This window comes from Centruroides sculpturatus, unplaced genomic scaffold (genome assembly GCF_000671375.1).
Source record: "Centruroides sculpturatus isolate CEXI.00-Female unplaced genomic scaffold, Cexi_2.0 scaffold1733, whole genome shotgun sequence".
Lineage (NCBI taxonomy): Eukaryota > Metazoa > Arthropoda > Arachnida > Scorpiones > Buthidae > Centruroides > Centruroides sculpturatus.
The window spans coordinates 31,397-44,610 of record NW_019386016.1 but is presented as its reverse complement, the minus strand read 5'-3'; the positions used below and the strand labels follow the sequence as shown (position 1 = coordinate 44,610).

Here is a 13,214-nt window from a genome sequence, read left to right as displayed (position 1 = left end):
ATATATATTATATATATTTTATAAAAGATTGGTTTAGGGCTCAGTTGGTAGAACTCCAAGCAATTGCGCTTTTTATCCATACTATTGCGCCACTGAGTAGTGACTGAGTAGCTCGACTCTCCAATTCACTTAAAAAACAGTAGATGAAGATCTGTTAGCATTTGCAACCACTTTGAGGTCAGCACAAACATTCCACCTATGCATCTGGCAGGGGCGGGTCTACATAGGAACTAATAGGGCTTAACCCCTGCCTCCTGGGCCCCCTAGTGTCCAACAGAACTTGAATTATTATCATAAATTTTTAATACTTTTTGATTAACAATGAAATCGTATAGTAAAAAATAGTTAATGCTATAAATAATAATTATTATTATATTATTAATATTATTTATTTTATTGTAATTAATGCAATTGATTATAATAATTATATTGATTACAATTTGTCAGTAATTAATCAATGTAAATATTTCTTTATTTCTTGTGTTTTTTATACAAGATATAAAGTTTGTCATTCAATACCTTTTCGTAAATAAATATATTTCAACTCTGATTTTGATGTGATTAAAAATGAATTTAAAACCCAATTTAAAGATTCTTAATCTAACAAAAATGGGGCCCCATTGGACTTAAATAAGCCCTAGGCCCCGAAAAACCTAGATCAGTTTCTGGCTCCTGGTATTTTATCTTGTCCAGTATTACCTTCATGTTGTCGAAAGAAAGTCTTTCTTAATATGAACAAAATGAGCGACCGGAACGGGCGGATATTTGTTGCTATTGTGTAGCAAAACTCCTTTAAGGCGGAAGTTGATAAGTCGCAGTATTCTGTGGCAGCTGAAGCTCATCCAACAAATGCGATATATCGTTGCAAAAAACAAATTGTACTTTATTAAAAAAATTGACCAAAAGACATAATTACACTCCCTAATTCTGTCTTTTGGTAACAGGGCACCATCTTTCTCCAAAATTTTCCACCACAGTTCGAACAACAGTAACAGAATGTTTGTCTGAATTAGATATTTTTCAGAAAAAAGAAATAATTTTTAAAATGCTTTGGATAGAAAATTTTGGACTTCAGATTCATATTCAGCACACTAAAGTACATTTTAAAAACTAACATTTTCTTTCACAAAAGAATTTTGGTATAGAACAATGTTATAATTTAATTGTTAGGAAATTTTAAATAATAAAGAAATGAGACTGCATAATTTACCTTATTCGTCTTTCTGCTTTGGATGACATCATTTAAATTTTTAAATAAGAGTTCCATCGAAGGTAAACCAAAGAAACCTCTTATTTTATCTATGATTATTCGAAGTATAGATAAAATCACTTCTAATTCTCTAAAACAAACTGAAAAAGTAAAAAAAGTTTAAACTTATTTATTTCTTCTTCTNTTTACCTTATTCGTCTTTCTGCTTTGGATGACATCATTTAAATTTTTAAATAAGAGTTCCATCGAAGGTAAACCAAAGAAACCTCTTATTTTATCTATGATTATTCGAAGTATAGATAAAATCACTTCTAATTCTCTAAAACAAACTGAAAAAGTAAAAAAAGTCTAAACTTATTTATTTCTTCTTCTGTATTATGAGATAATTAACGTATAGTAACAACGTAACGCACTAAGACAATAAAACGTCTACATAAAGCTCGGGTACAGTACAATTTATCAATTTCTTAAAATTTTTAAATCATCTGCGCTACCCGATTGCCAGTAAATAATTGTCATTATAAAATGTTTTTATCGGTCGAAAAACAGGCTTACAGCATTCTACATGTTGGCTTATACGCTTGACAGTATTAATATTGGTTTAACAGATTTTATTGAATGTGGAAAATTAAGTTAAAGTGAATAAGACAAACCGGAATGACGCTCGTTATGTATAAGTTAAAACAATCATACTAGGATATAAAATGTGTAATAATTATTCTTCTCATTACCAAACAGATAATATAATTGTTACGAATAATTTATTGTTTTTTATGCAATAAGCTACTGTCTGCAATGCCGTATTCTAATCGCAATGCTTACGATACGATATAACAAATAACACACAGTGATAAAAAGATTTCTTCTAAAGAATTCAGACAAAATTTACGGTAAAAAGAGAAATAAATTCCAACATAACAAATTTATTGCATTGTTAACAAAGTCAATTAGGATCTATCAATGTTCTTAAACACTAACTTTTCTGTAAATGGAAAATTAATGGGCTACTGATAATGACGTTACGCGACAGCGTTCTAATCTATATTAACATAGTCGCTTTTTCTGGCGTAACTAGGACATTCCCTAATTATGCCAGTGCCGTTGTAATGAAAAAGTCAACACAAGTACTAAATATTGAAAACATAATTTAATTGTAGAGTTAACTACTGACAGTAATTTACACATATTTGTTATAATCCATTCAGTCAATATTAAAAGCGAAAATTTATTAAAATGTGTTAGGATCCATATTAGAATTTATCTAACGCCTCTTCCTTTTACATGGAATCTGGTTACGCTGTTGGGTAAGTAACTGGTTTGAAAAGTTATTTACTTTGTTTCTGATACTATCTTGGTGAGGATTACTGATTTTCGACTTTTTAATTACACTTTAATTAGTTAAAGAACTTAGCCTACTGCAACATGTGAAATGAGATCAAAACAACTTTACAATCGACTATCATATCATTACCCCAACCCGATTGGTTTATATTTCAGATGTCACACACAATCTATGCAACCGTGAAAACAATCACCTTTAAAATGCAACATTAACAACTGCTGTTGCCAGCGTGCTAGAAAGAGCAACCGTGTAAACAGTTTTAGACTTTCGGTCATAAGAGATGTTGGTATTATATGGCAGTACGATACCTCTTCTAGTGCCAGTTATATTTCAGACGAATATTCCATTTCTTCACACTCGGGATACTTTTCATAATGTCGACAGGTGATTTCTTCGGGCTATAGGTATTGGTAAGGCCGTCTCTTTCACAACTGTCAACTGTGGACAGGTGATTCTGATCGTCTAACAAATTGCATTGAGGACGTAACTTGAAACTTTTTTCAAATATTGCTTTGTTTGTTTTTATGTTGAATTGTTCGAAATGTAAATATAATTTTTCCTACATAAATATCAGCCGAAAAAACGTTATACAGCGAAATGTCAGTATAACGAAATTCAGGTGACCATCGAAATATATTGTCTACAGTGAAATTTCGTTATATTGAAATACCGTCAAAAATGCAAGAACAAAATAAATTTATTAATGTCGAGCAATTATTTATTGTGATATCGTCACAGTGCCGGGCTGGAATTTTTAATTATATTTTTCGTTTTTAATATGCTCTCCACTTCAAATTAGTACCGGCTTGCTTCTGTACTTCATATTTTTCAGTCAACAATAGAGTCGTATCGGTCATCTAACTCCTTTCGGGTGATATTTTTGAATTTAAATAACGTAACTTCCAGTTTGCATTGTAAGGTCGTGTATAGTTAATCAATGTTTCCTCCCTGTAGTCTTTTCATATTTGGTTTCAGCTTTTTTCCGCCTAACACCTTTCTTGAGAATAAGAAACGACAGAAGGATGAACAGATTAATGCGCAAAAAAAATTCGAATACATTTTGAAATAAGAAAGCTTTTAAAACCCATTATTGTCTACTAGTATTTATATAGAACGAAATTCACACTTTCAGAATGTATGTTATATTAAATTAGAATAAAAATTAACCTGTAAAAAAATTTACAAAAAATATCTGGAGCGGACCATTAAAATAACGATACAGTAGTACCCATTAGTTGAAATCGTGTCTCTCTAATTGTTATTTCTGATTAAAGCCGTTATTTTCTAGTAAACAACTGCTTCAAGTCTAATTTTCGTGTGTTTTGTTTCTATCATCAGTGTTTTCGATAAAATCCAGTACTGTGACACAGCATTCCAGAAGGTCGTCAGGCACATCTTTTTGCTTAATTCCTTTTTGCTTAGTACCTTTTTGCTTTTTACACGTTATCTAATAATTTATTATTCTCTTCCACAGAAAACTGCATTTGTTTTTTGTTTATTTCTAATTTTTCTCATAAAGTTAAAGGTGTAACATAATAGCATTAAAACGAATCCATGACTAAAGATTAAAATCAATGTTGCCAGATCTTTTAACATAATATTCATCATTTATAGATTTCGTTCTAGTAAATCTATTTTTTCGTAGCGAACAGAATTTTTATTAACTTAATTAAACTGAAATTTTCGTTATAATGATATTCGTTAAACTGAAACATTTTTGCATTGAGCTGAATAGGAAATTGGCAAGGAATTCAAGATATATTCGTTAAACTGGCATACGTTATACCAACATTTCATTGTATTGAGAGAAACGTGCTGTACATAACTTTAGACATTAAAAACCAATAGATTCTACAGATTTAAAACCAGACATTCTACCAGAGAAATTGTAAAGCGAGAATTGCCTATACAATAGAGTTCGATTCTCTCAAAATGAATTGCCGGAAAAAAATCGGTTATTTGAAATTGTTCAACTTCATTTATCACATAACCGATTTTTCGTACAGTGTTGATTATTTCGGATAATCAACGCTCTTCTATACGAGTATTTGTAAAAATGATCGTACTTACGTATTAGCCAAACAGTTTTTGAGGAAACGGTATCTGTCGAAATATATTTCACATTCTTGATGAAAATATCTTCAGGATTTTTTTGAATATTAGTTCTAATGCCAAAAGCCGTTCTTCCGATTATATCCATCGTTAAAGTGTGATACATGGGGAATATATTAAATTCTTCTTTGTTGTTGGCTTTCTTCCAAATGATGTCTAAAAATACTTTAATCGCATCTTCCACCAAAGGAACTGTCTGCAATTCATTACTTAATAAATTACAAAAGAAGTAATCATCGAATTAGACATGAAGAATAACTATATTATTCCAAATTATATTGAGTTTATATTAAAATATTCGCATTTTCATCAAACAAATTATTGTTTGGTGTAAATTAATTTAAGATTTTTTTATTGAATCTCAGAAATGGGATATGAATTGGAATGGACTTTTTTCGTCAAGAAAACGTCGAGCAAAGTGCTATATCACCGAATTGAAATCGGTACTAGTTTGACGCATAGTGGAATCGCAAAACATGGATAAAATCTATTGTGGTCCAAACTGTCGATTAATTAAGTGATTCACTAATCAATCGGATTAATTAGTGCCAAGTATCAACACATTTAAGTTCTAAAAATTACATTAACAAAATATACGGAATGAAAGAAATGATATCAAGAATGATTGCCAAATAGTGTCGGAGACAAATGAGTGTATCTCGTTCACCTTTTTTGAAACCTTTGCGAAGTGTAAAACTTTAGATTAATTAAATTTCTTTCTTGGTACTCGAACCTACATTATACTGTGAAGTGCACTACTTCAAAAATAAACCTCGATTTCAAATAAACCCTCGGAGTTTTTGAAATTGCGGGTTTATTTTTAACTTTTATTATGTTTTTAACTTCAATCCACGATATTTATTCAAAGTCCAGGGTTTAATCGAGGGAGTACGGTATATCATAACTTGCTGTCGTTTCAATCGTTTCCATCCTACTCCAATATATTTTACGAAGTTACTCATTATATTGCGTATCAGTAAAGCATTAAAAAGTATACTGTTTTAATTCGTAAAAATGTTCTCATACATTGTACGCAAAAAATACGAAATATTTCACGCGCTTTGCTCGTTCGTGACATACATATTTAAAGTTTTATCTCTTATCGTATAGCATCGGACAATTTGTCATCTCGAATTATTTTTGAAAACTTTCGTATTACATGAAACCTAAAAACAAATTTACTTATTTTTTTCCAGAGGTAAATATTGACCCAACTTCTGAGATCTGAAAGAACGTTTCCGCTTTGTAGAAAATAACAAGAAAACTAATTCAGATGATTTCCAAAATAGAGATGATTTCCAAAATAGAGATGATTTCCAAATAGAGGTCCGCGGCTCGCTACTGATCCACATAAAAAAATGTCTGTCAGCAGAAACCTCTGCAGGAAAGGTAATAAATGAAAAATTTTTCAACATATCAATTTATTTATTATTTATTGTTATCGAAATAAAATAACTTCCCATAATTTACGCAACTCTGAGAAACCCTAACCTTATGGAGATCCCGGCATTCCGGTTGTTTTTAACCCGGGAAATTATTCTCATTCCGGGAAATCCCGCAAATTTCTTAAAAAGCTCACTTTTTCCTTATTTTGTGTTAAGGTTGAAAAAATTTTGCAAATAGAAAATATAATTAACTCATAAACCGTCAGAATACATTTCTATTTATTAATTTTAAACCTACCTATTAGTTTTTTTTTTTTTATTTTTGCTCGTTATGGCATATCACGGATTGTCAACAATCAATATGTAGCCTATTTGTGGCAAGACTCTGAAAATTCTTTACTTGTCAGAATCTGTAATATCTGGAATAATTGTGCTTATGCTGTCTTAATTTTTAACCATGCAGTAGCTTCGATAACTGTGTAACGCCAGGTTGAACAAATTGGGCAAGGATACAAACGAGTATGCAAGTATGAAGTTTTTCTTCATAAATCTGATTATTAAAGCCAAACGAACTGCCGAATTATTGGGCTATAAGCTTGATGTTGCTATTAATGCAGCCGAGGTAGACAAATCAAGGATACTAGAGAGCAAAATAGGTACTAGAATCTCGAAAACGAACTAGAAATCTTCCAGGCTACACGTGAAAAACAGAACATCTGTCTTCTCTCAAATGCATTAAACACGATTCTACTCACATCAATTGAATCGGAAAGAGCATTTTCAGTAGCAGGACTTCTCATTTCTAAAATAAGAATCAGATTGAATGATCGGAGTATTGATCATCTTTGCTTTTTAAAATCTTATTATAAAAATTTACAACAATATTTTGTATTGTGTTTTATTTAAAAAACGAAAATTACCTTTAAGTTAGAAGTTTATTCTACGTTCATTTTTTAAAATTTTCAACTCAATTCAAATCATTTTTGTTGTTGTTGTTGATGTTGTTATATGCAGTTTCCAGCAAACTTTAATAAATTTTTTCTACTTGTGAAAATTTCTACGTAATTGAAAAGTAATTTTTAATATATATCTTACACGGCATTATTAATATGATTTTGGAGGTTGCAGAACGCCTTAAATTACTTTAAAAAATGAAAAATAATTATATCATTTGATTTCAAGATTTTTTTTATATCTTAAAAATAATTAATTTTATCCCGGGATTTCCCGGGATCACGGAAAACGGTTCATTTTTTTCCCGAAATCCCGGGACAAGAAAAAGTCCGGGAAATGAGAAACTTAGTTATAAGAAGGTAAATTGTCATGCATGCACCAAGCATTTATATTCTTTCGTAATCATCTGCAAGGAAGATCAAAAGAATTTACAGAAATCTACTGGCTCCTAGCTGGAAGAGTTAAAATAGATCTGCTTTAAAATTTTACATATCGATATATTCAAAAGACAATTTCGTCAATAAAAATAGTTCTAAAAAAATATTCTTTCTTCACTAAATAGTAATAAAAATTGACACACCTGTTTTAGTTTGTTTGTGCTGAAACCGGGTGACAAAATACTTCGAGCATTTTTCCATTCCTTTCCTTCTTTAAGACTTAAGGTTTCTCTACCGTATTTGTGAGGGATTCCGCCATCCGAAATGAATAACTGCAATAAACAGCATATTGATATTAGGATTAAAAAATTTTTAACAAGATATTCACTTTTAATCTACTGTTTCCTTGTAAGCAATCGATAAAAAATGTTTAAACGTCAAACATCTATTAACAACACTAAATTAAATTTAATGCTACCAACACTTACAATCACTTTACTCGGTTTAAAATAATAGATTATTATCAACTTTATACATATATATAACCTATGAGAAAACGTCAACTCCAACAGCAATTCCGACAAAACATAATGATTCAGTGGAACCGTGTAGTCTAACAGACTAAGCAGTTGCAAGAAACCGTTCTCTCGGAATAGTTTCGTACTTCAATCAGTTTTAACAGTTCCAGTTCCAGTTCCAGAAGCGAAACTGGAATTTTTCTATCTCTAATCCATAGTTAGAACATTATATTTAATATAGACTAATATAATTTAAATAATTTCAATATTGTGTTATTTAAAAATTTGAATTTTGTCAAAAATAAGAAATAGAAAAATCAAAAAAAAAAAAAATTAAAATTAAAATGACAAACACAATGACAAGCGGACATTTTGCGAAACATATCTTTAATGATAGAAGGAGGAAAAGAACTTTAAACCGAAATAAAAAATATCGATAAAAATCGATAACTCGGGAAATAGACGGAACTCGATGAAATTTGATACGTAGGTTAAAAAATACTAAATATCAGTTCTACAAACTGATACGAATCCCTCACGTAGTCATGGCAGGCATTCGAACATGGCAATAAATATATCGTAACGCAAAACTTCTTAGTTTTCCATTACGGGTTAGTTTTGACATAACTTTATACATATTTAAAAAACGTTTACTTACCTCACGATCCACGAAATTTTCGAAATCTTTTATCTGCACTAATTTCCAAAAATCCTAATCCGATACTAATAATATCGGTTTAGCTCCTAAGTAATATCTGTAATATAACGTTTTTATTGTTTCTAATTAAACAAAGATACGTTACGTTTTAGTATTATGAATAGAAGTTTACGAAAAAGAAATTAAAGAGAAAATCACGCACAGACTAACAAATTCTCTTCTACTTTTTCTTTTTTCGAGCCAATTAAAATATCGATAATAACAAAATAATGCCAGTTACAGATAATCAAGTTCGGCTCGAGACTTGCTCTGTTGCGCCGGTTCATCAAGAATTGTATCATTCTGAAGGACAAAGAAAAATAAATGTTCTTCTGTCAGTAGTTATCCATTGGGACTTGGGTAAAACGACTCGTAACGTTACAAACAATATTTCCACATTGATCAGACAACGTTGTTGCTATGATTACACCATTATAAATATCGGCAGAAATTTATGGGCATATCTTTACTGGCAATTATACGCCAAACAAAAGCGTGCAAAATAACAGCAAGCTGTAAAAATTGCTAATTCAGTTTATTGTTTGACCGTTAATTAACTTGAAACTTTAAACTTACTGTTGCGACCGTGATTAGCCAGTCATGATTGTAATTTACGTTATTTTTTAAAATATATTTTTCTTCGACATCATTACTCTGTTATACTGTTCCACTTCTTATTTACATGCAAGTTTTCTGCATCTACTGATTACTAGTTCTTTATCCCCTGTAATGAAATTTCACAACAGTAGCAAGCCTAACAAACTAACATGTGTGTACCGATTTGAGACTGCTAATAAAACTTTAAAATACAAATAAATAAATAAATACAAATGAACTTATCTAAGTTTTAAATTCTTAGCGAGAAGTTATTCGGCTGAAACTTTTGACCAGAAAGCTATTTAGTATGTCAAAAATACAACTTTTTCTAAATCTATAAATCGGATCGCTGAAATAAAAAAAAACACAACTGTAAACAAAAATAAATGCTGTCAAGCATCAAAATAGTTCCACAATTGGTTTCAAAGAGCAGCGTTCCACTTTTTCCCAATATTCCCTTTTACTTTGCGACATTAACAACTATATTTTATTGGCATTTAAAATGTATGTTTAGATATATATTTTAAAACATAATGTTTGTGCAAAGTATAGGCCTATTTCACGTTATATTGCGGTATATCTTATCTTTATTAAAGTCTTTTACATGTGAGTTCTTTAGATATTACATAATTTTCAGCGTTTATTGTTTTTATAAATAATAAGTCTATAACTTTCATTACTGCAATATGGATGGCTTCGCGAGTTTCTTAAACGATCCCGTACAATATTCGTACAATAAAGATCGCTTAAACCCTTTTCTATACGATACATAAGGTAAACGTCTAATGCAGAAGTCATGAGCTTTCAAATATTTCAAATGTACAAAACTTAATTATACAAGCAAATAATATGCAAATATGCCGCATGAGGAATCAACACTATAAAACCGGCCTACGCCCTCACCTTCATTATTGAACGTAAACAATAATGAAGAACTTCATCATGAATGAGGGGAAAAAATTTCTCGTAATGCGGCTATTTGTTCGATTGGATATCGAATCTCCCACATTAAAACATCTGACCGTTGAAATTTGAGTCTATGCAGTTTCAGAATGTGTTGATAACCATATTGCACAATTCGAACGCCATACGAAGAGCTTTACTATGTAATTCAGTAATATCAATCTTAAAAAAGTATTGTTTAAATTTTCGTGAGAATAAAAATTACCAAAGAATAAATTTTTTTTGCCTAATTTTAATTTTAGTATGTCTTGAAGTGATTGCAATACAAATAAAAATATAGCATACGAAATTCATTTGTAAAGAGCAATTGTTTATTGTGACATCGTTACAATGTCGAGCTGCAATTCTAAATCATATTTTTCATTTAATATGCTCTGAACCTGAAATTAGTAGTGGCTTGCTACATCATACTTCCTTTAACAATAGAGTCAGTCCAGTCAACTAACACCTTTCAGGGGAAAAGTTTTGACTTGAAATGAAATGACTTATCAGAAGTTCTGGTATAGTTAAGCTGAAACTCCTGTTCCTAATATTTCCATGTCTAGTCTCGACTTTCATCTATCGAACTCCGTTCTCGAGATTAAAAGAAAGACAGGCTGAGAAGCTGACGACAGTGGGAGTTTTTTTTTATATTCTTTTCGCCCTGTGGGCACTAAGAGGGCCTGCTATAAGAGGTCCTCTTAGTGCGGGTGCACAATGGGGCACCGGTAAGGGACGGGGCCCGACATATCCGAACGGATCATCCCCCGAAAAATTCCTGGGAATTCCTTGACCCCGGGCCCCCCAGAGCGGTAGGCTGCCACCTTCACCGCTTTGCCATCTGGCTAACAGTGAGAGTTTACAGGTATACAATTTTTTTCTAATTGCAGCCCAATAAAATATTGTGAGAACCGAGAGGGTATGACTACGTCGTGCCTCCGTGGATCGGCTTTCAAGTCGGAGAGATTTGCCCACTAGTCAGAGATGGCTTCGATTTTCTTTAGGTTATCCCGAGGGAACGGGATTAAAATGTGGCAGGTCGAGTGGAGGAGGGAGGAGTGCCGTCGGTAAGGTGACAGGCAATATACAAGTAAAAGTGGACACCAATTTAACAAAGAAACAACGATTTATCAGTTCCTATATATACGATACAATAACTATTATCGAGGGAAATTTCTGAGTCCCTAAGGCCCTGTACACACTAGGCGTTTTTCAACGCGCGTTTTAAAGAACCAAGAGTTCTATGTAGCCGTACATACTCAAACGCCAAGCGCGCGTTTAACGCGCGTTTATAGATTTTTGTTAAAACGCGCGTTTTGCGGGCACTTTACGGGCGCTTTGAGATATATGTGCTGCCTTATAGCGACGATGGAGGAGCACACACAATCAATTACTTTCTCGTCCATTTCCAAACTGAGCCAGTGCTAAACGCCGAACTAACGCTCGTCGAACGCCGAGCTAACGCGCGTTTGCTCGGCGTTTAACGCGAGTTGAAAAACGCCTAGTGTGTACAGGGCCTAAAACGCGAAGGGCCGAGAGAGAGTTCACAGAAGTTGGTTCCATACCTCTTTATGGGTTTAGATATCCTGGCAATAATCAGGTAATCCACTGATTCGTCGAGAATCGAATTAGGGCACAAAGTTATAGATAAATCCTAGGTTATCGGCACTACTACCATCGATGAGCGACTCCCCTGGAGGGAGAAAGAAGCGGCTTTTATCGTTTCGCGGTGGGAAAACTGTTATGTGACTGATTAGTTGCGAGGTAAAAGTGTGCTGGGAGGTCAAAGTTGTCCCCGGAACCCAAATAAGATGACGAAATCATATGTTAACTATCAACTTTTATGTTTGAAGTGTGGGAATATTGTTGAGATGGGCGAATGTTTACTTTGGGGAAAAAAGGGGGCGGTCGAAATTTTTCTCTCTGTCAAGTTAGGTTTCACTCTATGTTCTTAGGGAAATTTAATGAGGTTTTAGGTAAAACGGGACATTAATCGGAAAAAAATCGGTAAAAATTCCGGATTTCACAATATTAATGGTTGAAATAATCTTAGACTATAAATATTAACTATCGGAGAAAAGATACGAATCTCAAGATATTATTATTTTACAGGCGAAAAATACTACTGTCGAAGTAAAATTGTCCGACATACGATTTCCCGCGCTTTTCCGTATTTTCAAACGAACGACGGTTATCACCACGAGAACGCTGATCAGACAACTTTTGGAAACTCGACCGCGGATTGGCTGGAAGACATCGTACCACCAGCGGACGTCTTGTAGAGCTACTAAGCGCTGATTGGTGGAATTCCTTTTCCTTCAATCCGTATAAAAGGATTGAGTTTAGGCGGGAAGTTTAGTTCGCCTAGGACAGGGGTCGGCAGTTTGTCAAGTGAGAAGAGCCAAATTGTCATGAAAACAGGATAACAAAAGTACCAGAGAGCCGCATATTAATTTAAATGTGCGAAATACGTCACACTACAGAGGCGCCTCTAGTGGCCGTTTTCGGCATAACGTTACACGGATGAACGGACACGCGTTCAATTGGTTATATATATATAGATATGCTTCAAATGCTACCACTCTTATGCGACTCATATTGATCAACGCGAGTGTGGTCATGTGTGGACGGAGAACAAGTCGAAGTTTGTTCGGCGGCTCTATCTCATAAACTCATAAGTTATAAGGCTGCGGTGAAATGAGGTGAGATGAAATTGGAGTTTATTTCCGAAGAGCCGCAAACGTCTATGCAAAGAGCCGCATGCGGCTCGCGAGCCGCTAATTCCGACCCCTGCTTTAGGGGATTCGCTTACTTCCGCTATAGAGTATGATAAATACTTTGGCTTTCATTAAATACTTGATAAAGCTAGCTGTAAGTACCCGCTTCGCTGGGTTTTTATTTGTTCGTACATTTATGTGTAATATAGTTTTTTAATATATATAAAAGACTGTTTTTCTAAGTAATCTAGAATCTAGCTGCAAGGACCTGCTTCGCTGGGCAAAAAGTAACGATAGTGAAGATTAAGATAATTACATTATAGCTAATCTTACCCGTTTTCACAGAATGCAAGAATTAGGTCC

General features: G+C 33.0%; 1 protein-coding gene across 1 annotated transcript in view; it reads right to left on the bottom strand.

Moving 5' to 3' along the window:
- Positions 1 to 13,214, bottom strand: part of LOC111613131 (cytochrome P450 3A8-like) — a 37,325-nt gene that overhangs the window by 15,588 nt on the left and 8,523 nt on the right. The window contains exons 4-8 of the mRNA XM_023354451.1: positions 8,623 to 8,653; positions 7,584 to 7,712; positions 4,623 to 4,860; positions 1,400 to 1,539; positions 1,211 to 1,354 (exon numbers count right to left, since the gene is read on the bottom strand). Of these exons, the coding sequence (XP_023210219.1) occupies positions 1,211 to 1,354; positions 1,400 to 1,539; positions 4,623 to 4,860; positions 7,584 to 7,712; positions 8,623 to 8,653 (682 nt within the window). The remainder of the gene's footprint in view (positions 1 to 1,210; positions 1,355 to 1,399; positions 1,540 to 4,622; positions 4,861 to 7,583; positions 7,713 to 8,622; positions 8,654 to 13,214) is intronic.